This window comes from Callorhinus ursinus, unplaced genomic scaffold (genome assembly GCF_003265705.2).
Source record: "Callorhinus ursinus isolate GAN/ISIS: 27379988/994484 unplaced genomic scaffold, GSC_fseal_2.0 scaffold108, whole genome shotgun sequence".
NCBI lineage: Eukaryota > Metazoa > Chordata > Mammalia > Carnivora > Otariidae > Callorhinus > Callorhinus ursinus.
The window spans coordinates 583,313-611,267 of NW_027397170.1; the positions used below are offsets into that span (position 1 = coordinate 583,313).

General features: G+C 43.9%; 1 protein-coding gene across 2 annotated transcripts; it reads right to left on the minus strand.

Moving 5' to 3' along the window:
- Positions 1 to 48: 48 nt before the first annotated feature.
- On the minus strand, positions 49 to 27,778 carry DNAJC7 (DnaJ heat shock protein family (Hsp40) member C7). 2 transcript variants are annotated; one of them, XM_025861712.2, is made up of 14 exons: positions 27,626 to 27,778; positions 16,076 to 16,164; positions 14,989 to 15,113; positions 14,500 to 14,613; positions 13,734 to 13,808; positions 9,354 to 9,472; positions 8,485 to 8,638; positions 7,796 to 7,960; positions 6,854 to 6,945; positions 3,775 to 3,848; positions 3,212 to 3,358; positions 2,834 to 2,986; positions 835 to 897; positions 49 to 388 (listed from the first exon to the last, which is right to left on the minus strand). In XM_025861712.2, the coding sequence occupies exons 1-14, from the start codon at positions 27,700 to 27,702 to the stop codon at positions 351 to 353; spliced, it is 1,485 nt and encodes a 494-aa protein (XP_025717497.1). In that variant the 5' UTR covers positions 27,703 to 27,778; the 3' UTR covers positions 49 to 350. The 2 variants fall into 2 exon arrangements, with proteins under 2 accessions (XP_025717497.1, XP_073745584.1); XM_073889483.1 differs by lacking the exon at positions 27,626 to 27,778 and adding an exon at positions 23,206 to 23,344 and having other exon boundaries at positions 50 to 388.
- Positions 27,779 to 27,955: the final 177 nt, after the last annotated feature.

The window sequence follows — 27,955 nt, forward strand, 5'->3', positions numbered from 1 at the left end:
GGCCTACCAACTCTGGAGTGACACAAAGCAGCTGCCAGAGCAAAGTGCCAGAAAGGGTCAAAACATTTTATTCTCTTAATTTTTTTTCTTTTTTAATAAAGTTAAACAGTAAAACAAAAATTCACAAGCTGCCTCCCTGTCCACCCCCCGCCTCCCTCCCCTCCCCGCAGTCTTCGGCGCTGGCTCCCTTTCCTTTCCCCCCACTCACACAGACACAGGGTATCCAACTAAGAAAACGAAACTGCTCTAAGGACGGGGAGACCAGATGAAGGGAGGAGGTGAACTGTGCCCACGTTCAAGGTTACACTGAGCAAGTCTGCACTTTCTGGGTTCTGGATGGTTTCCTTTCATTAGCCAAATTGAAAAAAGAAATTCCCTGGACCAGATGCTGTAAGGCAAAAGAAGGGCTTGTTAGTTGGCTCTAGGTGGGAAGATCACTCTACCGATTATGGGAAAGTCTTCAAGGGCGGCTTCAAACTCAAACAGAAAAACTGCCAAGAGCATCAACAGCCTAGGCCCTGGGGCCTCAGGGAAGCATGTGAGCAGCTGTGTGTGTGGCTTCTTAGCCTCACTCCTGCAGAGAAGCCCCAGCACAAGACAGCTTAGAGACGCCTCCCCGGCCCTGCAGAGGTGTGGACTAACGGTCCCAAGGCATGGTGCGCCCAGGAGCCTCCCTGCCTCCATCCTCAGCAGCACCTGAGTGGATCTGTATCCTACTAGGCGGGCCTTCTGCCGCCTCCACTCCTGGGCCCCTCTGACAAAGAGCTACCTAAGTGGGGAGTCGCGTTATGAGCCTGTGATCTGGGAACTCCTGAGAGCAGGAGGCTTACTCACCTTCAAAGCTGAAGCCCCCAGGACCGCCAAAGAATGCCTTGAAGATATTGTTTGCGTCAAAATCTGTGCAGCAGAACAAGAAACAGGACAGGGACAAAAAGTGGAAAAAGTTAGACATGTCTGAAGAGGAACTTATGACAACGCTGAGAATGGGTCCCCAAAGCTTTCCCAGCCGCATCCTTTACCTCCTTCCCCAAAACCTCACTGACTCCCCATGCCAATCACTGCTCATCCCACTCGTAGGACACGCTCCTCCTTCCCAGCCAGGTCTGAAGGAAAGCTGTCTCTGCCTCAGCCTACTTTGCCGGACCTTCTTCTCAACAACTGGGAGGCCATCTGCACTTACAAGACTCGCCCATGCTGTCTCCCTATAATGCTGGGGCTGCTACTGAGAGGGTGAAAATCTAGCACTTCAACGCTAACAACACTAAATCTAGGAATAAGATCTATGGTTTACTGTATTCATTTGATTCCATGCTCTGTCTAGACTGTAGGCCAGGGAGAAAAAAAAAAGTCATGGTTTATTAAGATTGACACCTACTAGGTGCCAATCATTGTGCTGGGTACTCTGCACACCTTACCTATAAGGGAGCTCAAGTAACTTGCTCAAGATCAAGTGATGGCGGCAGAACCGAACAACCCAGTTTCTGCCTGACCCCAGTGCTGTGGCCTTATCACCAGACCACAGCAAGTCTGCTGCCCTGATGCCCACCTGACTTCCTAAGCTCCACAGAGGACTTGTCTCCACCAGCTGATCCAACAGGCACACTGTGCCCAAAAGCAAATTCTTCCTTGCCTGTGTACCTGCTCATCTCGGGTCCCCTAGTTTAGTGACTGGCTCCGAGTCAGCCACCCAAAGCCACTCAGCTTCGTCCTTCCCTCTTCCAACACAACAGCAACCACCTCCTGCTACATCTCCCGCCGTGCCCTCCGATCCGTTCCGACCCATCATGCCCTCTGCCATCTCTCACCCCCCTGCACTGCACCAAACCACGTCCTCACTGCCATCGCAAATATACTTCCGGAGCTCAACTCCGGTTGGGAGCTCCCCTACTTAGAACCCTCCAATAGCTTTTGATTGCTCGTTACTCCTCTCTCAACGGTTGAGCAGAGCAACGTTTACTATTAGTAAACCTAAGTTTTTAAAGTGTGCACACACACACACACACACACACACACACAAACCCTGAACCAGAGATAAGGATTATCTAGGTAACGTCATCAATCCTATTTTAAATTCCAAGATTTTCTTAATGGAGGAGAGAGGGCTGGTATTAGAGACAGTGGTCTGAGAAGTGTGCAGAGTTCCTGGCCTCTCTCATCTCCAACCGAGCTCATGGTGAGCAGCGACACTGACAGCTACGCTTTAAGTCTTTCGTGGAAACCGAAATTCATGAAGTCTGCCGGGAATGGGTGACACACGTAAATATCAGCCAGCATACACTCTGCAGTGGGGGAAAACTTCCAGCCAATAGGAAAAAGCCCATATTCCCCCTACTCCGGCCGCCAAGGCCTTCTGAGGGGGCATCCAGCTACTTTGGGGCTTCATGTCTCACCCTCCCCGGCCTCGAGCACCCTCTATCCTCCCACACTCAGCCCCTCGCAGCTCCCTGGAGGTATTATTTCTGCATTTCCAAGCCTTCCCTTGCTATTGTTCACCGTCTAAGTACCCACTCTGCATCCTGAGCACCTGCTCCCCTTGACTGTCCTTGTTGGGACTCCACATCCAAGGGTCAGGGGTCAGATGTGGCCTGGGCCTGTGGGTGAGTTTGCAAAGCCCAAGACTGGGTTCTCGGAGCTCTGGGAACCTGTTTGATTTAACTGTTATTTCCAGTGCCCATCACAGTGCTTCACACATTACAGGTACTTATCCAGGGTGGGCCTTACACATCACTATGCTCCACTGGCTGTTATAGAGACTCCCCTTTGGAATATCTTCAGAAAAACTCTAACAAGCCACAGCTGTCAGGTCCATCCCAAGCCGCCCCAGCCAGCTCACCGCCCATATTCATGCCCTCCTCATCCAGGTCCTGTCCACTGTCGTAGCGAGTCTTCTTCTTGGGATCAGAGAGGATGGTAAAAGCTTCTCCAACTTCCTTGAACTTTTTCTCCTCCTCCTTCTGAACTTCGGCACTGGCTCCACTGTGCCGATCTGAAGGGAGAAGTATGGGAAAAACTCAGAATCACAAGAAAACGAAGTTTAACACAGAGACCACTTTATGTCTGATTTTAGAATCTGGTACTTCCAAAGTTTGGAGGGTAGGGAACCTAGCCACAGCTCATTCCCAGCTAAAGAGCCAGAAACTTTCGTGCTGGCCCAGTGTGGCAGGGCCGGCCTGGTTCATTCTTCCCAAGGCCCCTCCCATACCCGCTCTACCTGGATGATGCATCAAGGCCCGTTTCCGGTAAGCTTTCTTGATCTCATCCTCAGAGGCATTCTTGTCCACTCCCAGAATTTTGTAGTAATCTTTCCTCTTACTCTTCTTCAGTTCCAGCTGTGCATTTTTTAGGAGCTGTTTGTGTTCTAGAAGGAGACAGCTAAAGTCAATGGACAAACCTAACTCTGGTTTCCCTTACCAGGTCCTAACCCAGATAGATGCCTTACAGTCAGAAGCCTTGTTTAACCATACCAGGCGTGTTTATGGTGTTTTCTTCTGAAGATAAAAAAGAAAAAACAAACAAAAAACTACTCATACTTTGGTTCCTCACATCAGCCTAATTACACAGAAAAGGAAGTGAAAGTGAAAGAGAGGATTTAGGGCCAGAAGAGAAGTGCCTTATCCTGCACTTGGCATCTCTGTTCACTTCTTCCTGGCTGGCAATCAAATAGGCTCCAGGTATATCCCTGATCCCTGAATCAAACAATCCCATGTCCAATTTTAAGGGCCTAAGAGTAAGACCTCACAGTTCCCCGAGAAACATGTTCTCAGACCCCTTTACCTTTTGTTTTCTCCGTCTGATATACTTTTTCATAGTCCCGCACTGCTTCTTCATACTGTTCTGTGTCCATGTAACTGAGAAGGAAATACAGGGTGGTACAGCAACATAAATAGAAATGGCCTTCGGTATCACTCTGGCAGAAGAGGCACAGCTCAAGCAAGAGACACACACTTTTGGTTGAAATGCTTCACGAAACAGGAGTCCTTAAGCTAGCCGTGAAAAATTAAACTACCAGTTCCTCAAGTAAAAAGAGAGATCTCATGCCACTTGCCCCCAACCAGCAAAGTGAGACTCTGCTCTGAGCAGAAAGCAACCAACAGGAGAAGGTTCCTTCTGATGTCAAAGAGCCCCCGAGAGGCATCTGGATTGCCTTAGGAAAGGCAATGTGAACGCACCTCCTTGAACACTTACTTGGGATTGAAATGCAAAAGAAAAATTATCAAGTGAGAGCAATGGATAAGGAAAAGCTTTGAAACCTGTCGTGCCATAAACATGCAGGGCCAGCTCCGATCCAGAGTAGAAGTGGGATTAGTGAGCCACTAGAAGGATCAAGTTCAAGGTGGTGGCTGCTGGCAAATGCTTCCAATAAGACTAATCAATCCGAGAGACGTAGGTAAGTGAGAGAAAAGGAGACTCGAAACACAGACTTGCTTGTTTCAGTAGTGCAGAAGAGAAGGGCAGGGGGCTGGCCCAGATGGGAAGAAACAAGCTTGCCAGGCTGACTGCCGGACCTTTTAAGACCTTCTCTTCCACGGAAGCAAAGTGGTAATTTCCATGTCCTGGTAAGATCACTGGCGCCAAGATGGCCTACCACGTAAACGGACTGTGGTAGAAGTTCCAGAGACAGACCGCATCAGCGGGTTGCACCACAGCCAGCCACTGCACAACAGAGACCAAATTTACTACCCTGCCCCTACACCAACCCGTCTCTGCAAACATCAGAGCTCCGCCGGGCTGAGAGGCCAGAGCTACTGATGCGGCTGGCAAGACGGAAGCCCAACTTCTGAAGCATCTTTGATTTTCCAGCAACATCTTAATTTACAACTTTAATAAAAAAATGGTGAGAAAAGCCAGTACCCTGCACACACACGGCACAAATGCTACCAGGAGCTCAGAGAACCCGTTTACAGGATGAAGAATAATAATAAGGGGATAGCCCAGGTGTAGAATGATGTGACAGATAAGCAACCTTAATGAACTTTCCATGCCCTTTTGGAACGTATTAAACAAACTTATTATAGTGATTTGCATTTTTACTTAATGTGTTTTTAAAATTCAGGGATATCTTCACATTTAATTTTTTTCTGTGTTGTACACCTGAACTGTACACCAACTATATGTCTACTAAGAAGGTATTTTTTTGAAGTTGAAGAAAAAGGAGAGAAGTAGAGCCTCAGGGAAAATGGGAAACTCCAGCCCATGACAAGAGATGTAGCAAAGATCTGGCCGTCTCCCCAACTTCAAGGGTAAGTTGAGGAAGATTGGGGCAGCAAAGCCCCTCGTTAGGCTTTGGCCTGAACTAATCTCCACTACTTCATGTCAACCCTGGCTACCTGAGGGGATCATTGGCCAAATTTTGGCCAACTGTACCCAAAAGTGCATGCTGTCCCCTGTGGTGGGACCTCAAAGGCAGAGCCACTCAGAGGACAGTTCTGTTTCTACCATAAAGGTAAGGAGTTGTCTGATTAAAGCCATTTGATTTTTCCTTATTGAACACATATAAAGATTTAATTATCCCCCGAACAAGCCAAGAATTTTCTCTTCTCTCCCCATTCCTGTTCAAACACTGCAGAGTGTCCACTGAGTTGACATGTCATGTACCTAGCCACCTCGGCCCCACTAGACACTTAGGGGATTCTCTTTGCTGGCTATTACAGATAACACCACAGTAAACTTGCAAATAGCATTTTGTATCTGTTAAAATGAGTCACTAGCTGGGTCGGAGGGTATGTGTTGTCTTCCAAAGCTTCCATGTTTGCCAGTGGTTTGCAAACAAGAGATGATTGACAGCTGGTCTCACAGTCTGGAATACAATTCCGTGGATGTTTCTGTTTGACAGACTTACTCATCCACTTACAAATCCACTTAAAAACAAACAAAAAACCCACACAGTAGCAATTTTCCTATTTTTAAAAAATGAGATAATTTGGGGAAAACTAAACGGGAGGCAGGCCATGCCCTGCACCACGGGTGAGACTGAGGAGCTTGAAGAATGATGGGCTCCTCAGGCGTCAGTAACATCACCAGTTCTCTGGGCCTGACATTTCGTGACAAGAAATGGCACGAATGTTAGAGGATTAGTACACAACAAACAGGTCTTCCTTTGGAACTTTAAAGGCAGGATGTGTTTTTCTGTCAGGGAAATAATCTGAAATACGAAGAGATGGATTTGTGGGAGTCTCTCTTAGCCCTTGCTGAGGTTCCTGTCTACAGCACAGAGTCTGGATGGATAAGCAAGCTGGGGACTGCCCTGACTCTGAAGGCAAGTCTGGGCACTAGATCTAGGTAGGCATATCCTGGCTCATATATCACCGAATCCCACGGAGTATTTCAAAAGGGGCTTCCTTATACTGCTGGGAGGCTGAGCCAGATTAAATCCTTTCCAACCGAGACTGTCTTCCCTAACCCAGAACAAACAGGACTCAACTGTCTCCAAGAGATACTTTATTTCTTCCTCTTCCAAGCATCATACATTCATTCCACAAAACATTTATTGAGTGAGCACCTACTGTGTGCCAAGCACTGTGCCAAGTTAGAGCAAAAGTGTACAACACAAAATACAATCTCCAAAGGAAATGGATTTAAACTTTAACAAAAGGAATTTGGGTCAGGCATCAGAGGAAACTTACTGACCGTGAGGGGCGTAAGACACAGGCATGGGAGACTGAGGGAGCTTGTGCAATCTCCTCCGCTGGAGGTCTATAAAGATAGTCTAGGGCTGGAACAATCCCACCTAGAGGCAGGGGGAAGGACCAAATGACCTCACAACATCCCTGGGTCTGCTTCAGCATCCACAATGCAATTCCCCTGGCAGGCCAGCAGCAACCCCCTCTTCCCCTCACCCACCAGAGGCACTCACCACTGAGCTCTTCTCAAGTAGGCTTTTATATAAGTGGCATCGAGCTTCACTGCACTCGTGCAGTCTTCTATTGCATCATCTAGTTTCCTAAGCTTCAGGAGAGAGAGAGCAGTCATACTTCACATCTCTGCAGACTGAGGGAACCCAGAGGCTGTGAGCATGGCTTCAAAATTCTAAGAGGATCAGTCAGGCTGGCCCCCCGAACTGTCACACTCACTCTCAGTCACTGAGAAAGGAGTGTCTCAGAGGGCTAAGGACACCAGATTCGAAACTGGTTTCTCTTCTACCGGATGGAAGCCAGGCACACTTACGTGCAGGGATAAACCACCTCTGCTGTTCCCGGGGCAGTGCCCAAATAGGATATGGGAATAGTAAGGGTGGTTCCTGCCCTCCATTCTCCCAAAGGCCAATGAGAGGGTTAAAAATTGCTCTGATTTCTAACTGCTGGCCACTGTAAGAGCAAGGATCCTGCTGCTGTTTCTCACAGTACACGCAGGACTACAGTGGACCTGTACACCGTTTCCTGCTGAGCGCGGTGACCATCACTTATGCTGGACAAAAAAACTAAGCCTGCCTCATACTCTACTTTCCTCCAAATCACTCCTAAGAAAGAAAGAATCACTTGCTTAGGCCAAAAGCAGCAATAATATTTGCTTAAAAAATTATCCCAGAGCCTCTAGGTATTCTTTTAGTGGAGGAAAGGGATCTTGAGGAAGAACAGGTAGGTACAGCCTTCCAAACTGTCCCTCAAGTGCCCTTCAATTCCACAGAGAAGGTAAAAGCTTGCCTCTCAGAAGGAAGTTCCTAAGAAGCTGAGCCTTGCACCAAAACCACCTTTTCTCCTTTCATTTGGCCTGCCCTCATTAGGCAGAATCCCCAAGACCTCTTTGATGTCCCTTAAACATATCTCCACAGGCCCCGAGACCCAGACTGAGTGCTTACCTTGGAATTAACCGTGCCCCGATTACAGTAGAGTTTAGCATTTGTTTTTATATTGTTAGGGTCTATCCCCAGGGCTTCTGTGTACAGTTCATAAGCTAGCTTGTAATTTCCTTCTTTAAATGCTTTATTCCCATCTTCTTTCTTTGCTTTCAGTGCTTTGGCATTCTATAGGAAAAAGGAAGGGGAGGTTAGTTAACATCCAGGAAACCTCACACCACTGTACAGAGAGGCCCAAGTCTATTTTCAATTTCTCAGATCCCAGGTGTTTAGCATCACACTAACCCTGACCACCACCACCCACCCTCTGCCCTGCCCCCGCCACCTGGGCTATTCGTTGCTCACTGATGCTTCCCACAGAGTGGACAGGAGAACCAAAATTTACAACAGAATACCAATGAGACTTGTTTACCCAGGGTTTACCTCCACTCCCTAGGATAAGCATTACTATATTTTCTTCACTGAGGGAAGAAAAAAAGAAAAAAACACTTAGGTATTAGAAGGATCTGACCCTGTATGATCACATTTGCCTTGAGGCAAATAAAAGTAGTTCTGAAATAATTTCTAATGAAAGGACCAAGCATCCTGGCAAGGTGGGAAAAGGAGCTATCACATTTCATGTGAATCTTGAACCTTCCACTCTTGACTCTCTTAAAGGCTCAAAAAGGAAGCTTTTGGGGCCTAGAACTTACTCTGCAAGCAATGCAGGCCTTCTCATGGTCAGGAGCCATCCTGAGAGCCTGTACAAAAAACTGAACCGCCTTCTCAATACAATCTTCATAATAAAGGCAAAGACCTCGTACATACAGAGCATCCGCATTGGTAGAATCCATTCGTAAAATGTCACTGCAATAGCCGGAAAGGGGCACATTCAGCCGTGGTTTGGATCTCCCCACCATTACTATCATTTGTGATCGCTATCGCCAGTTTTTCTCTTGACCATGTGTCTAGTATAGAAAGTATCCAAAGGTAGAGAGATCCCAATGAGCTCGTTCCATACCTTCCCCAAATAAACCACCTGTATTTACCTTTAATACACTTCATGTGTCTCAGTCTTTACTTGAACAGAGATTGGCAAACTACAGCCCACAGGGCCAAATCCTGCCTGTCACTGTTTATATAAATTAAATTGTACTGAAATCTAGCCACATCATCTGCCTATCTATTATCAATGGCTGCTTCTGCACTATAGTGGCAGAAGTGAATAGTTGTGACAAAGACTCTATGACCTACAAAGCCTAAAATATTTACTACCTGGCCCTTTACAGGGCTCACAGACCTGTGGTGTAGGAAGAAAATGACACTGAAATAAAAAACAAAAACAAAAAAAACCCACCTCACACATCTGTTCTTCGACATACAGCTGAAGTACCTACCATACTTCTATATATCTGGTAGGTTTTCAAATCCAGTCTAATTTTGTCTTTAAGTCCCAGGAAGGTCTGATTGGCTCTGCCTGGTCTACCTACAGGACATATGGTAGCTCCTGCTATAGAGTGCTGCCAGGCAGCACCTATCCAGTGGTGGGACATTTCAGTGCAGAACTGGCCTGACTTCATACCTGGCCACAGACTGTGCTTCTGGGTAACGACCTAGCATTGCTAAACATTCTGCTTTGAGGATTTTGAAGCGATGGCAGGCAGGGGCAAATTCTAGGGCACGGTCCATGCAGAAAACCACCTATGGGGAGAAGAAAGCAAATAAGGCTCTTCATTCTGGACTCTAGAAATATCTTCATTTATAAATGTCTGGCCACAGACAACAGACAGATTAAAAGGAAAGTAATATCAGAGCTTAGGAACATACCTGATTCATTTGATTAAACCACTGAAACGAGGAGAGCAATTGATCCAGATGATGATGACACGACAACAGCAAACATTTAAGTACTTTATATACTGACCCATTTAATGCTCACAATTTTAAAAAGTAATTTTATGAAGTACCTTATTTTATTAATGAGAAGCTAAAGTGCAGAGATTAAGGAATGTGTTCAAGGTCACCAAAGCTAGTAAGTGACAGAAATGGGATTCGGTCTCAGACACTGCAACTCCAGAGCCTGTTACTTTAATCACCATGCTAAGCTGCCTCCACAGTAACTGTGATCAAAATTCACATCCTTCTAGTGTAGAAATACGGTTATTTGCTACTCTGTATAATTCACCATGCTTAGCCTATTACGTAAGATAAGGATACCAAAAATAACCTGATAGAGAATCGTCGCTCCCTATATCATTTAATTGCTTACAGTTCCCTCCTTCCTGTGCCATAAGCCTCATATCTTACTAAGTACCCTAGTGGCCATCTATTTTATTTTTTAAAAGATGTATTTTGGGGAGTGCGAGCGGGGAGAGGAACAGAGGCAGAAAGAATCCTCAAACAGACTCCCCGCTGAGCATGGAGCCCGACACTGGGCTCAATCCCAGGACCCTGAGATCATGACCTGAGCCAAAATCAAGTATTGGCTGCCTGACTGAGCCAACCAGGCGCCCCTCCACTTCTATTTTAGTAGGAATATCAATAAAATAGTTGGTTTAAATGGTCCTAAAAATAGACTATCTCAAATTACTACACTTAACATGTTAATATATAAACCAAAATGCAAGTTTCTCTCTCTCTCACTCACACACACATACACACACACACATGCTGAGACTGTCTTTCAGTTTGATAAAGCCTCTCCATATATTTTTATTTTTTTTCAGAATTTTGTTTTCTGAGCCTTCATTTTTGGTTTAGCTGCTATTCCTGGGAGATCCTTGCTGAATCATATCCTTGTCAAGGATAAATGACCCAAAGGAGCAATGTGGAATTAAGAGACACCCATTCGGTCTAAGAATCTGGCCATGGGGATCAGGAAGAAATGAAGTCTGAAAACTCAAAAGCATTAATAGGTCAAATTCCAGCAAAAAGGCAACTGGTTAGACATTCATGTAATGGAATACCATGTGGCTCTAAAACAAAATGAAGCAACTTTCCATGTATTACTACAGAAAGACTTCCAAGGTGTACTAAGTGAAAAAAAGCAAGGCACAGAATAGTGAAACGCATACGACCTTTCGTGTAAAAAAAGGAAAATCAGGACTCTATATTTCTATTTGCTTATATACGTACAACAAGACTGGAAGGGAACAGAAGAAACAAGACCAGAGATTACTTTAGGGGGTGAGAACTAGGTAGACAGAAGTTTGGGGGAATACCTATCACTGAATATCTGTTTATACTTTTAGCTTCCCCCGCCCCCAACCAATACTTCTAACTTTTGAACAATGAATAGCACCTATTCAAAAATTTAAATTTGAAAATATGCAGAAGTAGGGAAACACCAAGAGCTGCTCCACTGGAAGACTGCAGTGTTCACAGAGCAGTGGTGGGGAGGACTCTCTTTCAGGGCACAGGTTACTATTTTTGGCACTGGCCAAAAATCTAAAAGGAGCCTCTATTTTTTATGCAGACCTGCATCTAGTTCACATAAAGCAGGGTCAAAGCTAGCTCTCATTATTCAAATTAGAACTAGAAGTTCTAAGGATTCTATGAAAGTTCAGATATCATGTAAGATAGAGTCATGGTGCTAATTTTTCCCCCTTAAATAGAAAAAGAATGGGGGGTGGGAGAAGCAGTCAGTTGTAAGCAGCCACACCCTGTTGCCTTCGCAACGTTCTATAGGGAGATGGTTCTGCTCATCGGGTCAGTGGCGTGTCAGCTGAAGGCTTAGTGCTTCACTTCCCACCCCCCACTCCCCATGACTAGGGACAGCTGCAGGCAAAGAAGATCTTTGTTTCTTCCAAGTTCATCTGTTTCCCCTGCCAGGATCATAATTCTTCATTTGTGACATCACCATGAGCTACAGTGGGGGGGCTGGGATGTCACAAACAGAGGATTCTATCACAAACTGGGGATTCTGGCTCCAGAGTGGGCAAGAGAGAAAAGAAACTCAAAAGACTGCCTTTTGAGACAAAGCTTTTGCCTATGTAAACCTCAGAAAACGTGACAAAAGGAAAACACACACACATACACACACACAAACTTATGAATCAGAGTACAAAGACACTGTGGTTATTAAAACCAATGGACAGAAGAGGGATGCTAATAAGTTAATGCTGGGACTCTGCATAAGCTAATCAGAAATATTTATTACCAAATAAAAGACCTGCACAGTTTGTGACTTAAGAAAAATTAAGAATAATTCTTAACTGTACCCTTTTATCAAACGTTTATTGAGTACATTCTATAGGAAGCACTGAGCAAATTCCCACATATGAAGTAACAACTCTATTCCTTGGATGATACAAACCTCTTTTAAGTGATCCTGAAAATTGACCCTCATCTGTGGTTTTTACCTTTTAGGAGGCCAATCACCTCCTTTTTGAAATTCTAATGATTAAAGTTACTTCCAAATATCATCTAAAGCAGGGAATTAGGAATTATACAGATGAGACATAACCACTATTAACAAAATCTAGAAAGGTATCTAGAACTTTTGTACCTTTCCCATGTTTTCAGGTAGGTCAACCCCTCTGGCGCATTTTCATGGACTCACACAGCTCCATCAAGAAGAGCAGTGTGCTTTCACAGAAAGGCCTAACATCAAAATAGTAGTGATGACAGGTTACGTACACTGGCGAAAAATCTAAAAGGAGCCTCTATTTTTTATGTAGACCTGCATCTAGTTCACATAAAGCAGGGTCAAAGCTAGCTCTCATTATTCAAATTAAACCAATATCCAAACCTAATATGTAATTCCAACTAGTATCCCCTCTATTAGCCAGCACACTCATAGGAGACGATCTTGTATCAAAAGCAGAAACAAATTCAAGTAAACTCACATTGCTTTTTATCATACAGCCAAATAAAATTAAGAAAGTAAATACCTTGGCAAAAAAGTTTGTTAGATGCTGGTGATGATGTGGAGTAACAGGAACTCTCATTCATTGCTAGCAGGAATGCAAAAATGGTATGGCCATTTTGGTAGTTTCTTGCAAAACTTAACATACTTTTACCACACAATCCAGGAACTGCACTTCTTGTTATTTACCCAAAAGAGGTGAAAACTTATGTCCACACAAAAACCTGCACACAGATGTTTATAGCAGCTCTATTCATAACTGTCAAAAATGTGACTGTCAAAAACTAATGATGTAATGTATGATTAACGTAATAAAATAAAATTTAAAAAAAAAGTCACTGTAACATATGTGCCTCTGGGGAGGCCCGGGTGGCTCAGTCAGTTAAGCATCTGCCTTCGGCTCAGGTCATGATCCCAGGGACCTGGGTTGAAATTCCGCATCGGGCTCCCTGCTCAGTGGGGAGTCTGCTTCTCCCTCTCCCTCTGCCCTTTCCTCCTGCTCATGCTCTCTCTCTCAAATAAATAAATAAAATTGTAAAAAAAAAAAATTGTGCCTCTGGTGGGGAATGTTGATAATGGGGGAGGCTATGCACGTGTGGGAGCACGGGGATATGAGAACTCTGTACCTTCCTCTCAATTTTGCTGTAAAACTCTCTTTCTCTCTAATAAATAAAATCTTAAAAAAAAAGGGGGGTGCCTGGGTGGCTCAGATGGTTAAGCGACTGCCTTCGGCTCAGGTCATGATCCTGGAGTCCCGGGATCAAGTCCCACGTTGGGCTCCCTGCTCAGCGGGGAGTCTGCTTCTCCCTCTGACCCTCCCCGCTCTCACGCTCTCTCTCTCTCTCTCTCCTTCTAATAAATAAAATCTTTAAAAAAAAAAAATTTTTTTTGCTGTGAACCTGTTCTTAAAAAAATAGTCTTTAAAAAAAAAGAAAGAAAAGAAAAAGGCAAAGTCAAACTGAAGTGGTAATTTATTATTCTGGATCTTCTGTACCATACCACACACACACACACCCCTTCTGCAACATACTATACGTGCGCATGCGCGGCAGTGTGATAAAGGGTAGATGAGATTTCCCCATAGTTGTACTTTACCTTCCGAAAATCCCGCTTCTCAAAATCCGTTTCTGCTATTTTCTCATATTCTATGACTGCATTAGCATTCTTGAACTATGCCAGAAAATCAGATAGGGAAAGTTTTAATGAAGTTGTAGATTTAACAACCACAAAAATCAAGGCTTTGATGAATTATGAGTTCAAGAAAATCAGAACGACAGACTTCTCACAAATCAAGTTGGTGAAGATACAGCCAAGACTCCTAAAAGGCAGGCTAAAGCCCTACCTGCAACCTCAGTTTGAACTTCAAGCCAGGAACACCAGAGTGGTGCTTTGATAGACATAAATTAAAGGCACGGCATTATCAGAGGTTGAGCAGAAGCTTCCAGATTCTCACTAAAATGCATCCAGGAGTAAATTGGGTATAAATGGAACTAAAACACATTTTAGCTGCTACTGATTTAATCGGGATTTGAATTTACTCAAATTCTTTAACCTCACTCAAATCAGTTCCTTGCAGCATCTGCCTGCTCCTCAGCCATCTCACAAACCCTACATTTCACAGATTTCTAAAGCTATAAATCATATTCAAAAGTCTTACAAATCATATTCAAAACTCTGTCTACATATAAGAAAGTGAGGCTTGGACAGACTATGAGACTTGCCTACAGTTACCCAGATGTGGCAATGGCAGAAGTGAGATTAGCTCTCAATTCTTTTTATTTTTTTTGGTAGCTCTCAGTTCTGACTTTCAGGTCACTATAACACAGTGTCCCTTTCCATACAGACAAGATCAGAACCATACCTCCTGTTGTGCCTGAGCATTTTTGTGATCCAGTTCTAGGGCTCTCTGGAAACTACGACATGCTGCCATGGCATTCCCTAGAGATAGGTGGCATTTTCCCTCTCGTAGATGTCCCTAGAAGAAATGCAAAGAGCGAAGAAAAGGAGCATGATTGGCCAAGCAGAGAGCAATCAACAGCAGGAACAGACACCCACACAAAACCCAACATGGGATGAAAGCAGCCAGTTCTCACCCAGGGGAGACCCCGCCCTCCATGGGACGGTTAGCAACATTGGAGACGTGTTTGGTTGTCACAGCCGGGAAGGTAGGGGTGCTACTTATACCTAGTGGTTAAAGAGATGCTGCTAAACATCATACAATGAACAAGATAGCCCTCCCCAACAAAGAATTATCTGGCCCCAAATGTCTACAGTGTCAAGACTGAGAAGCCCTGGGCTAAAGGAAAGCAACTGCAGCAACCGGTCCTCCCCAGATGGTCGCATTACGTACCCGGACAAAACTGTCATCCAACCTCACTGACTGTTGTGCATCTCCAAGAGCTTCCCGGAACTTTCCGAGCATCATCAAAGTGGCTGCTCGATTCCCATAATAGCTAGCATTTTTAGGACACATATCTACAGGAAGGGCAGAATAAAATAAAATAAAGCTTAGCACGGGTCACTGCTTCAAAAACTCAGGGGCCCTCTCCCCTCAGAACTACATCAAGGCAATCAAACTATAATAGAAATGCTGACGTACTCTCTTTAAAAGGCCATGGCCAAATTTTTGACTACCTGTGCAAACAGACAGCAGCAATAGTATGACCTATTAAAAAAATAAAGTTACTTAAAAATAATTTATAATAGCTTTAAAGTGCACTAATTATTCTTTAAAGGGGAGGGGTCAGCATATTTATCTTCTTAATGAATATTATATATAATAAGAAATGAAAATGAATTTGCATTTGTTGAATTAGGGGTGGAGAGCCTGTAAGCAAGTTAAGTGAGAAATATGCTGACATGGGATTAAAATATGCTGGCAGATAGAGCATGGAAGTTGTTAAGACTTGATAATTAATATCTATAAAGGGCCATTTTCTTTTTTTTTTAAAGAGTACTCTTTTTTTTTTTTTAAGATTTTATTTATTTATTTGACAGAGAGAGACACAGTGAGAGCGGGAACACATGCAGGGGAGTGGGAGAGGGAGAAGCAGGCTTCCCGCGGAGCAGGGAGCCCGATGTGGGGCTCAATCCCAGGACCCTGAGACCATGACCTAAGGCAGACGCTTAACAACTGAGCCACCCAGGCGCCCCATACAAGGGCCATTTTCTAACATGGTTAAATGAATTGGAAATGGCTGAGATGCATTTAGGTGGGTTATTTTTTTGCCATATCTAGAATTCCTGGAATTGCCTTTGTCAAATGAAGAACTACCCATTTATAAGTCATCCCTCATAAGCCAATTAAGTCCAAAAGAGTTCGCACAGTAAGTGATGAACCCACTAAGCCAAAGGCTACTTTTTCAAGAGCTGCTATGTATAACAGTACTCATATCGAGCAAATTTATCTTCCAACAGAAGCAGGAGATCCTTCTCACCTATGGCTTTTGTATAATAGTTATAAGCTTCATTGTAATCTTTCTTGGCATAGTATGCGTTTCCTTGTTCCTTGAAAGACTCTGCTTCCCTGAAAAGGAAAGAGAAAGAGGAGCATATTATACACAGGGAATAACCTCTGTAATCTCATGGGAGCAATCTTTGGTCTAGAGCCTCGGGCATATTGAGCTGAAAGTTAGTGCAATACTTGAAGGAATTTATAGATTTGTTCGACGCTATTTTTCTTGTCACTTAGATACATTCAAACCAAATCAAGAAAACCTCTCTCGTGTGGCCTGCCTTTCCTCGTTATTCCTGCCGATAGTTATATCCCATACACCAAGCAAATTCAGACATCCTCTCACAGAGACTGAAATTTTTTAAGTTTATTTATTTATTTATTAAGTAATCTCTACACCCAACATGGGGCTCAAACTCATGACCCCCAGATCAAGAGTTGTATGTTCCTCCAACTAAGCCAGCCAAGTGCCCCTGAATTTTTATGTTTACTTCCTTTCCCGTGTCACAACTGCTGCCTCTTCAGCAAACATAAAAAAAAATCAGTTACAGATCACTCCATTCAGGGGCAATGATTTTTCTTTTTTTTTTTTTAAGATTTTATTTATTTATTCATGAGAGACAGAGACAGAGACAGAAAGAGAGAGAGAGAGAGAGAGAGAGAGAGAGAGGGAGAAGCAGGCTTCCAAGGAGCCTGATGCGGGACTCGATCCCAGGATCCTGGTATCATGACCTGAGCCGAAGGCAGACGCTTAACCATCTGAGCCACCCAGGCGCCCTGGGGGCAATGATTTCTTAATGTGAAAGGGGTCACATCCCTAGAGTTCTAATGATTTATTCTCTTGAAAACTGGCTCATGCATTTGTCACTGAAAGGACAAGCAGAGCAAAAGCAGATGGCAAAGGAGTTAAACACATAGCATATTGGTGTTTAAGATGGAGGACGGAGTTGAGTGACAGCAGAGACCAAGAACTTGGGTACAGGGACATATGAGGTACAGCCTGCCAGTGCCATGCTCTCAGAAGTACCCACCTACTGACGTTCTCTCTGCCTATCACATCTATGTGGGTACTTATGCTACCGTTTCTATAGTATCTTGTATAACCACCAAGTGGATAATATCAGAATTTCTGCCCTACTCCAAGATCCATTTTTGAAGCTGTGCCATTAGACAAATTGTACTTTCCGGAAGGAACAATGTTATGTAAGGAGAATTATATTCCAGATCAAGGAACAAGAATCGAATAAGACATGACCAACAATGTTGTAAAAAACTAGTAACCTCTACCAAAGATACCCCCAAATCATTCTAACGACCAACTTGAGTGACAAAGATAATTCTTTACCCAAGTGATTCCTGCAACATAACGTAATTATCTGAGCATTTTTGTTATAAGAATCTTTGTTTCTTTTTCTGTCCTCTACACGTCCAAAAAAGGATCCAGTTCAAGGGAAGCAGGGACAATTCTTAACATGGTGATGGTATGGGAGTTTACAGCTTGAGTCTATGGACATCGGCACTGGGAAGATTTGATTCGTGTACTTACGTATTTTAAACTACAAAGTGGCAAAGCCGCCCTCCTTTTATTGAGGCGATCTCCCTTTCCATTCTTCTCCAGCACTGTCCTGGCAAGCCCTACTAACATGAAAAGGCTGCTAGAAGAAAGGAGAAGGAAAATGGGAATGATCTATAAATGTTGACAGATTTGAACTGTGATGGACATAAATCTGTTTGAATAATTTACACTAACTGGTACAATGCTATAAAGAGGCCATCTGCTATTAAAAGTCCTCAAGAAGGATCCCACAACTGCAAGATTTCTAAGACCAACTGCAATGTTTCTACATGGTGTACACCATCCTATAACTCTAAATTAAACAGGGCACTATAAAAGCTATGAGGAGCCTATCCTTTAAGAGCAGACATGCCAAGAGATCTGAAGAAAGGGCTCCCCCAACACTGGATGTCAGAAGCTGAGTCAAACGGCTGTGAAGAAATGGAGTGGTAAATTCAAAGGAAACATTGGGCCCACAATGCAACTGTGATCTAGTCTTCTCTTCAGTTGGCTAGTGGCTAAAAATACACAATTTCTTGAGGAAAACCAAAGGTATCCAGGCACTTGGACAGACACCATATTAGCAGTAGAAAGCTTATTAGTCAAAGGTGAAGCAATCTGTAGAGCTACAGAAAGGTGCCCTTTCTTTCCTGAAACACTAACTTCCATGGAGGCAAGGGACTTCAGCACCGGCTTCTATAAAAACACAAAGGATGATTTCTGTGGAAAGTCAGAAATAATTACTGAAGCCTGGTACTTTCCACGCGTTATCTTTCTACCAGGTGTTTCATTATTCCCGTTTCTCAGAGGAGTAAAATAAAGGGTAGAGATTAAAAACTGGCCCAAGGTCAGGATGTCAAGCCACACCTGTCAGATTCCAAAACTTATGCACTGTCTACTATGCTTTCTCTCCAACGCTCACCTCTATCTATTGCTTAAGACTTTAAAAATTAACCTGTCCTGCAGGAACAAGACATGGGCAATGAATGTGAATTTCTTCAAACTAAGACATAAAATAGCCCCAGAGTATAAAATCCAACTCCAGAACTACAATCTGGATTTAAACAAGCTAATGACATTCCTAACAATTAGTCACAGAGAGCAGGGCTCCTTTCTCTTTAAGATGCAAGACCTAGTGAACTGGACTTTGCCTCCCCCAAGAAATGCATTTCATTTTAGTAAATGGTGAGTAGATTCCATTCTAGAGCAAACAAAGCGAGTAATGTAGAGGCAGCCCACAGCAGAAAGAACAAGAAGAATTGTGTTGTGACAAGTTACCATGTTTTTAACCTCACACTGCACAGCATCAGGCCAGAATTAGCTATTCCCACACAACTGCCTCATGAAAAGGACTTATTTTCATAGAAACATGGTTGATTAACAGCTGCCTAAACAATGGGCACTTAGTGCTTTTAGGCTGAATGCTTATTTTCTGCCTCCAGGTCCAACTCCCAAAGTGGAGTTCCTCCTTCATTTTGAACCTCCCCACCAAATGCGCGACAAGCTTTAACCAATGGGCCTGACCCTGTGAGACCAGCCGAGGAAAAAGTGGATCTTTGGAATCCAGCATGGCAGCAGCAAGAACCGAACAAGGCTGCATCAGGAACAATTTCAGGGTCAAATCCATTCAAGTCCTGCCCTGGGAGTCTGAGAAAGGGCTGAAGCTTGTTCAAGTTGCCCTTACAGCAAAGGGACTGAAGGATGAGATGTCAAAGGCATGGGACTGGAAAAGAAGGAGAAGAGCTGGTTAACACGGGAATTGAGGGCAATGTGGTGCTGGTATCTGTCACTCCACTCACCACCAGAGTCAACGGATTTGATAACCAAGTGAGGTTACCACAGGTACCTACCAAAACACATCAGCACTGAGAAAGGAAGGATTGGAATTAATTAGGTCCACCTAGACCAACCAAAAGGAGGAAAGGAGTCCAAAGCGGACTAAATTACACTACAGGTTATTTTCTATGGCCACAAAATAAAATTCAGACTAAACCCTGAAATATAATACCACATCAAAATAGAGACTTGGCCATAACTGACCTGCTGGAGCTATTAATAGCTACACTACATCTCTAGTGCTTTTTCAGATTTTCCAAGGCATTCCGAGGGAAGATCTGGGCCTCCTGAAGTGGTTATGGCAATACTCTCACAAGTCCTTCAACAAGGAAGAGCAGTGAGGTACCCAAGGCAGCCGCACAGGCTGCCTAACTCTAACAGTCCCAGATTTTTAACCCACTAGATCCTGTTAACCAAAGTTAAGGTTTTTAGATTAAAACTAATTTATCTAGTTTCCCACCCAATCTCTAAGCAGAATAAGCTTCACCTCTGACTCGCCAGGAGATGCTGGGAAAGACTCTACCCTCCACCAAACCAGTCCTTTCACTTTAATAGCCAGCAACAAATTCCTGTGAAAGAGCTACTGAAAGATTTTCAAAAACTTCTATCCTCTTTGGAGGTATAAGGGGAGGGCCCACCACAACAGGATGAGTGCTGGAGGGCCTGGACGGCCTTCTCTCTAACAGACACAGGTAAGGAGACTACATTCCGCTCTTGGTCTGCTTTGATATTTTAAAATTATTTTTTGGAAATAACTTCATCAATCAGAAAACTGCAGCCTGACACCTGCCCTTCTACACTACATGTGTTAAAAATCTGTATATCCTCCGATCATGCAGTTATAATCTCTCCCCCCCAATGTAGCACTCATTCATCACAGATGCTAATTACTCCAACGAAAAATGCCAAGGGAATCATTTGGTATCACACAGGTCTTAGCAGGGCTCAGCATCATGTGATCAATTCAGACAACTTGGGCTTATGATCTCCAGTTAACTCTGCACATTTACAGCTCAGCTAAATTAAACATTCATTAAAACACAGCAATTCACATTGCAACGTGACCTAAATTAGATGCCCTATAAAAATCTCCATTTTCTCTCTACATACTTCCAAGTTGAATGGTAAAGCAGTATCTTCGCCTTAGGCCAACTAGTCTATCTTTTAGCAATGAAAAAGAGAATTTTACTCATCAGCTTTCATTAATGCAGGATTCACTGGGTGGCAGTTTTTAAAACGCCCTCAATATGACTGAGTTCCCTTTGGAAATGCTTCGCATTTCATGTATTTGTGAATTATTAAAACAGGGATGAGATGCTTCAGTATTAGTACAATATCACTTCAAGGTTTAGTTACCTCTGTGCATAAAAATAAAGACTAGCAGGGTGCCTGGGTGGCTCAGTCAGTTAAGCGTCTGCCTTTGGCTCAGGTCATGATTCCAGGGTCCTTGGATCAAGCCCCTGGCATTGCGTTCCCTGCTCAGCAGGGAGCCTGCTTCTCCCTCCCTCTGCCTGCTGCTCCCCCTCCTTGTGCTATCAAATAAATAAATATATCTTTAAAAAAAAAAAAAAAACACTATCACAGTTCACTATTCCATAACATTTGCAACTTAAGAAATGTGGATTAGATTTTTGTATGACAAAAACATACCTGACTGCTTTTACTTATTTCAAGTATTTGGCTAGAACAATCTATTTTTAATAAAGTTCAGCTCTTCTAATAGCCATTAATAATAGTTTAAATCAAAAGAGATGCAGAAGCTTGAATGAGATCTCCTTTTTTCCTCTTTTTTTGCATTTTCTTGATGTATTCGGCTACTCCTGATGTGGAAGAAAAATCTAACTGCTAAAAATACAACTCAGGACAAGATGATTTCTTTGGTTAGAGCAGAGGAGTATTTCAGGGCCTTTGCTTTTGGAGACTATTTTATTGGCAGGAAGACTCTTAGAAGATACCTATTAACAATAATACTTTATACTGCCCCTGAGTCAAATATCCTTTATGCATTCTTACTATATTTACTACTTCCAAAATGTCACCTTCATTCTGTGATTGTTGCACTCATCTCTTTTATTCAGTCAAGTTTACTAGTTGCCCGTTGATCTAGAAACATCCTCCGCCCTTTAGAATTTACAGGATCTTCGCCAGCCTCAGAGTAGAAATTCCTTCCTCCTTCCCACAGTCCGAGACCTCTTGTCCCCAAAGGCATGTCACAGGGCCTGTTTCACGTTGCACTCTCTGACCTCCATAAGAGAATAAAGTAAAAGAAGCCCGGGAGCCTTTTATTCCATCTTACTAAACACATACTATTCTTTCTTTTCTAACTAGTCTAGGGATGAAATGACAAATTTTATATAGGTAAGTGGAGCAATTCCACGGATTCAGTGCTTGCTGAAAGCAAGGTGCTATGTGCTGGGTGTGAATAAAGGCTTCATAACCCTCCAGAGAAAACAGAGTGGGCTCTGCAACTGCTACCAGGTGGTAAAAATGGGCTACCCAGCTTCCTTTACTCAATTCGCTTTAGAATAAACAGCTTCTGCTTTCACTTTAAAGCACAATCAAAATATTCACCCTTCTCCCAAAAAGAGGGGAAGAGATGAAGATGAAGAAAACTCATTAACATACCAGTTCAAATAGTTCTCTTTCTGGACATTCAGGGGGAAGCCTCAACAGAGGCAGAGCCAGAAAGGACCGAGTGGAGTCACAGATACAGTCTACGCAAGGCAGCAGCACTCTCTACTGCTCGAGCAGGGAAGGACACCAGGCAACACATTGGAGTTGGCAATCTCTTATTCAATGGTGGGGGGGGGGGGGGGGAGCAACCAACTAATCAATCAACCCAGACGGAAATCCTGTTATTGCACACAGAAAGATACACACATGAAATAGCTAACTCAACCCACAATAAATTTATCCTAGTTCCTTAAATGAGAGGTGTCACAATCTGTGGCATCTACCTAACCTTTACTCCAGGGGACAGAAGACCCAACCATAAAGCTGCTAGGCAGAGGCTTATTTTCATAACATACCCAAAACCCAAAACCCACCATTTTCTATCCCTTGGTTCCCCATTCTGTGAGATCTCCTACTACCCTCATTGGGACATTAGCACCCAACAAAAATCTAGAACTAAGGAACTATAATTAAGAAAAAGGCTGCTTTCTGAGTTTTTTGGGGAGGTGGGGGTGGAGATGGGAACCAGAGTGAGGAGTCTAAATTGTCAACTGGTATGTGGCTTCTAAAGTTCTCACAAAAAATAATAAAATAAAGTTCTCTTGGTTCCTTACTTTAACAGGTGGTTGACTACCTCAGAGCAAACTGCCAGAGGAAGAACTCTCAGGACAGAAACTCCCCAAGAATAAGAGAAAATCTTGCCTGCCTCACACACGTTCTCCAAAAGCCTAATAATAGAATCAGAAGAGATGGCTAACACTTTGCTTGACAATCTGGCCTCCCCACAAAAACTTCAAGTCATATGACAACAGAATATTAGGGGTCAGAATTGGACTCTGAAAGTCAAATATTCCTCTTCATATTTTCATTCTCAAAAGTCTCAACCACTCATACCCCTGCCAATGGTGGGATAAAACACAGGAATTGCTATTCTGATTTATATGGGGAAGAAAAAAAATTGTCAATCCAATAAAATGAATAGACATTGGGATAACTTGTATGATGAATCCTGCTCTTACTGCTGAAATTCAGACAGTTTAAAAGAATACCTGGAACGACCTCTAAGTAACTTCCACATCACTCAGCACTGGAGAAAAGGGACCAAACATTAGTGGAGTAAGGGAGAAATGGGCTCTCAGAGGGACTGTGCATCAGACCACAAGGCACCTAGGCAGCCGCTGACCATTGTTCTCCAATCTTCTAAAGTCCTAGAGAAAAAAAAGCAAAGGCAAGTGCCCAGTACTCAGCTTTTTAAAACTTTTAAAATACTAGCTTCAATGACTACACTCATCCCTGATTGGCTAGAATGTTCAAAAAGCCTGGGTTTTAAGCCAATCAGATTTCTGGTCGTTGGGAGTGGACTAGACAGTAGAGCAACTGCCATTCAACTTGGCTCAATTTGGTTGGTTTCTGGTTCTGCTTAGTATATGGACCTGAATTAAAGCAGCAAGGAGACACCCTTCCTCTGTACACTACCTTAACTCCAGTTATGATTTAACAATTTTTTTAAAGATTTTATTTTATTTTTTAAAGATTTTTTGTTTATTTATTTGAGAGAGAGAGAGAATGAGAGATAGAAAGCACGAGAGGGAAGAGGGTCAGAGGGAGAAGCAGACTCCCCGCTGAGCAGGAAGCCTGATGCGCGACTCGATCCCGGGACTCCAGGATCATGACCTGAGCCGAAGGCAGTCGCTTTAACCAAGTGAGCCACCCAGGCGCCCCAGATTTTATTTTTAAGTAATCTCTACACCCAACCTGGTGCTTGAACTCACAACCCCAAGATCAAGAGTTGTATGCTCTGTCAACTGAGCCAGCCAGGTTCCCCTGATTTAACAATTTTGCCACTTGTTAATATTAGGTTCAATTAACCAATTAATCAAGTTTAATACTGGTATTCAGGATTCTGTATTCCTAGCTTCATCCTCTCCTTAACCATGACTCATTTGTCCCACCTCCCATTTCTTCACCTCTGACCCCACACTTAAAGTATACCAAAATGAAAATGAAGGCTGAAAGCAGTGTTTTCACTGATTTGAACTTAAGGTCAAGATAATATTCCATTCAGCTTGTGGGCTTACTGAAATGTCTAGCTGCCTACCATGGAACTTCAAGAGAAAGTTTAGAGAGGGCGCCTGGGTGGCTCAGTTGGTTAAGCGACTGCCTTCGGCTCAGGTCATGATCCTGGAGTCCCGGGATCCAGTCCCGCATCGGGCTCCCTGCTTGGCGGGGAGTCTGTTTCTCCCTCTGACCCTCTTCCCTCTCGTGCTCTCTATCTCTCATTCTCTCTATCTCAAATAAATAAATAAAATCTTTAAAAAAAAAAAAAGAGAAAGTTTAGAGAGACAAATGCCTAAGAATTTAAAACAGAGGAAGAGCTGGGGAAGGCATCCCCACAAGCTCTTCAGTTATGGCCATGAACTCCAAGATGTCCCAGGAAGCTGTAGTAAATAAATAAATAGCAACTGCAGCAGACCCTGAGATATGGATTCAGGGTTCAGTGCTTCCCACCAACAACATGAATAGAGAAATAAAAAGCAAACTCTACAGAGTTTATGATACCTGGATACTGAGAAAGGACCTAATGTTCTTGCTTGAGTCCACCATGGAAACAGATACACAGAAGATTATCAGATCAAGGAATCAGATAAGGATGTTCTATTTCCTAAATCTACGGCTTCCATTGGTTCCTTTAGACTCTATTGTCCAGTCACACTGGATACATGCTGAGACAGAGAAGTTTTTCCTCTATTGATGAGCAACTTGAAATCCTTCGATTTTACCATAATAAAGACTACCTACAGACACCTCCCCAGCCCAGGAAATGTGACCAGAGAGCCTTCACTTGAGACAGGTATTCATATATCAGATAAAGCAATCAGCAACTTCCCAGGAAAGTGTTTAAGGCTTGAAATTAAATTAGCTGAATTGTAAAACCTCTGAAATTTAGCTCTCTGGCTCCCCAAAGTAGCTTTCTCTGTTCTGGTGGGCAAAGAAAAATTCAGAACCCTGATCTATCTCTCATCTTTTATTTTAGCCTCTCAGCTGCTATGGGGGAAAAAGAACTTTGTCAGAGTGACAGACTTTAAAAAAGAAATTGAAGTCCTTTTCTTTTCTCTCTAGAGACACTAAAGCTAATGAAATAAAACATGCAGCCATTTAAAATGCTGCAACCATGAGGCCCCATGTCTTGAAAGCTCTTCTCACTTTGCCCCCTGTGGGACTGTAACAATTTAGCAGCAGCAGCATGCCCTTGAGCCAAGAAGCAAGGAAGGAAGGACTCCTTGCTGGAACTTCACAAAAACTACCCAAGAGACCCATCAACTCCTATGTCCCCAAGTGAACTGGTAGTAGGACTGTAACGAGAGACACAAACTTGGCCAAATGACTAAAGGGCATCTGTAAGGGATGTCCCTATCCCTGCCCTCTGCTATGGCTACACAGGATTACAGGATACATGAAAAATGTAAAATCACCTTCCTCCAAAACCTCTACATCATCACTCCATTTTCAGCATTGGAAAACCATACACAAACAAGGCTTTTTCTTACTAACAGAGCCCAGTGTTTACTCTCTTAAGGATGCCTTACATGGCAGAAAGTCAAACTGTGATTTGATTTCACTATATTTTCCTTTTGATTTGCTCACATAAATTGTAAATACTAAGTATCTATGTTTTATTATAACTAAAAGATCTATATAAGTATGTATTACATGTAAGTCTAGCAAGGATGTATTTATTTCACAGTTAAATTTACAGTATTTTTTCTCAGTGGTAGATAAAACCGTGCATTTTACAATCAATGACATCTTAAATTCCACGAAATAAGGCAGTTAACCTAAGTCAACACCCCTCCTTATTCTGCTGTACTGCTACCAAATATGATGTTTTTGTGTGATGTGGTCATGTCACAGCATCACCTATTTTGCATTTCTTAATATATCTTCAGGTTCATTTACTATAACTTTATGAGGCCGTGTTTGTTTATTTAAAGAAGGTCCTGCTTTAGATAGAGGGCTTTGAAGTAAACCCCAATTAGGGACAAAGATCTATACTAAGTAAAAGGTTTTTTCAAATTACTACATATAGACCGAGTTCCTATTTATAGCACACAACCCCCCCCCCAACTCTTTACAATACCAAGCAAATCCTTGCAATTAATGTAAGCTCTGTCTGTGCCGGGCTGGGGGGAGGGGTGTTTCCCATTTTGCAGTTCTTTAATGATGCTTAATCCTAACCACCTGAGAACTAGGTATGATGTGAAAACTCAAAACTAAGAACAGAGACTAGACTATGGTATCCTGCCTTCTCTGATTATCCCGGGGACTTACTACACACTTTGTCAAGCCTCTCAGTTCTCAGCAGATCTTGGGACACAGGCTGCAGTAAACTACGCTGAAGCTTGGTAACTATTCATTCCGCCACAGTGAGTACCTCCTGTATTTCTAATTTGGATAGTAAAAAATTCTCAGAATCCTGGTTTCCGATCTCATGAAGCCAGACTGAAGCCATACAGGGATTAGTACAAAGATATGGAAGACGAGGGAAAGAAACTAAAGGAATTGTAGCCAATTAATCTGCAGTTGATAAGGAATGGAAGCCGGGCTTCCCGAACCTTTTCGATAATTCTCCTTCAGGATTAGGACAACTATGACTACCCACAACTGCGTTCCAACCCACTTCCAATAACCTGCCTTAGCTGTAGCCAGAATCCAGAGTGTTCTCGAAAACCACTCACTCAGCAGCTCCCTTGGCTAGCCCAGACTGGCAATCTCGAGCCACTGCGGCTGCCCAGCAGTGCCAACAGCGCCCAAGCAGTTGCCTTCCTCTCTGCTGTTCAACTTAAGAACAGTCCTGGGAAGAATGAGGATCTTCCTCCGGAAGGACGGAGGGGCAGGAGTTTGACGTGTAGAGCATGAGACAAGGCCCTCACTCTTCCTTCTTCCCCTCTCATCTCGGACTTCTGGGGTACGGGGAATGGGCACCAGGTCAATAATGGAGACACACTCGGACCCAGGCTAGTGGTCGCTGGGGTACCTTACTGAGGAACGGGGGTGAGAAGAACAAGGGCTCTGGAGATGCAAAGTGCTGACAGACAACAATGCACAGAAGTTAACAAGAGAAGGGGGGTCGGCGGCGATGTAAGGAAGTCGTCATCGTCGCCGCGCAGCCTCCCCCACCCCATAACAGACCTCTGAGATCCCCTCAGAGACCCGGCTTCTACAATAGGGGTGACGTTCCTCCTGGCCGGAGAGCAAGGCTGTGCCTCCGCTCCCCAGCCAGGCGGAAGCAGGAGGGGAGGGCCGACCTCCGGGAGCGCCCCTTGAGGGGGTCTATCGGGACTTATCTCAGATGGGGGGGTCGCGGAGGGCGGGGCATCGCCTCAACAGGGGCTGCATCATGGCAGGGACGGGTTTCCCGGGGTCACGGAGCTGAAGCTCACCCCTTCCACTCCCCTGCTACCCGGTTACCTCTTCGCTTCCTCGTCGTCATGCAGCTCTGGCTCGGTCGCCGCCATTACCACATCGCACTCCGCGGCAGCCGCCATCTTACCGCCGGGACCAGAGAGGCGGGTAGGAGGTAGGCGGTGAAGAGCACTTCCGGCTGGAGCATCGAGCAGCTCAGCGGCGCTGCGCCCAGAGAGGCTCCCTCGGGCCCGTCTACCAGCGAGAGGCTCCGCTTGGGGCCAGAGCGGCCTCCCGCCCCCGGAGGTCCACGGTGGTCTCCGCGCCGGGGCGGGGGCCCAGGGACGGTTCCTGTGCGTAGGGGGCGCCACTTTATCCGTGGGTCGGAAGTGGGGG

Coding starts and splice junctions, on each gene's coding strand:
- DNAJC7 (XM_025861712.2), bottom strand. CDS start 27,702: ATGGCGGCTGCCGCGGAGTGCGATGTGGTAATGGCGGCGACCGAGCCA. Junction 6,946..7,795: donor GGGGCACGGTTAATTCCAAG/GTAAGCACTCAG, acceptor TCTCTCCTGAAG/CTTAGGAAACTAGATGATGC. Junction 389..834: donor TGGGGGCTTCAGCTTTGAAG/GTGAGTAAGCCT, acceptor TTTGCCTTACAG/CATCTGGTCCAGGGAATTTC.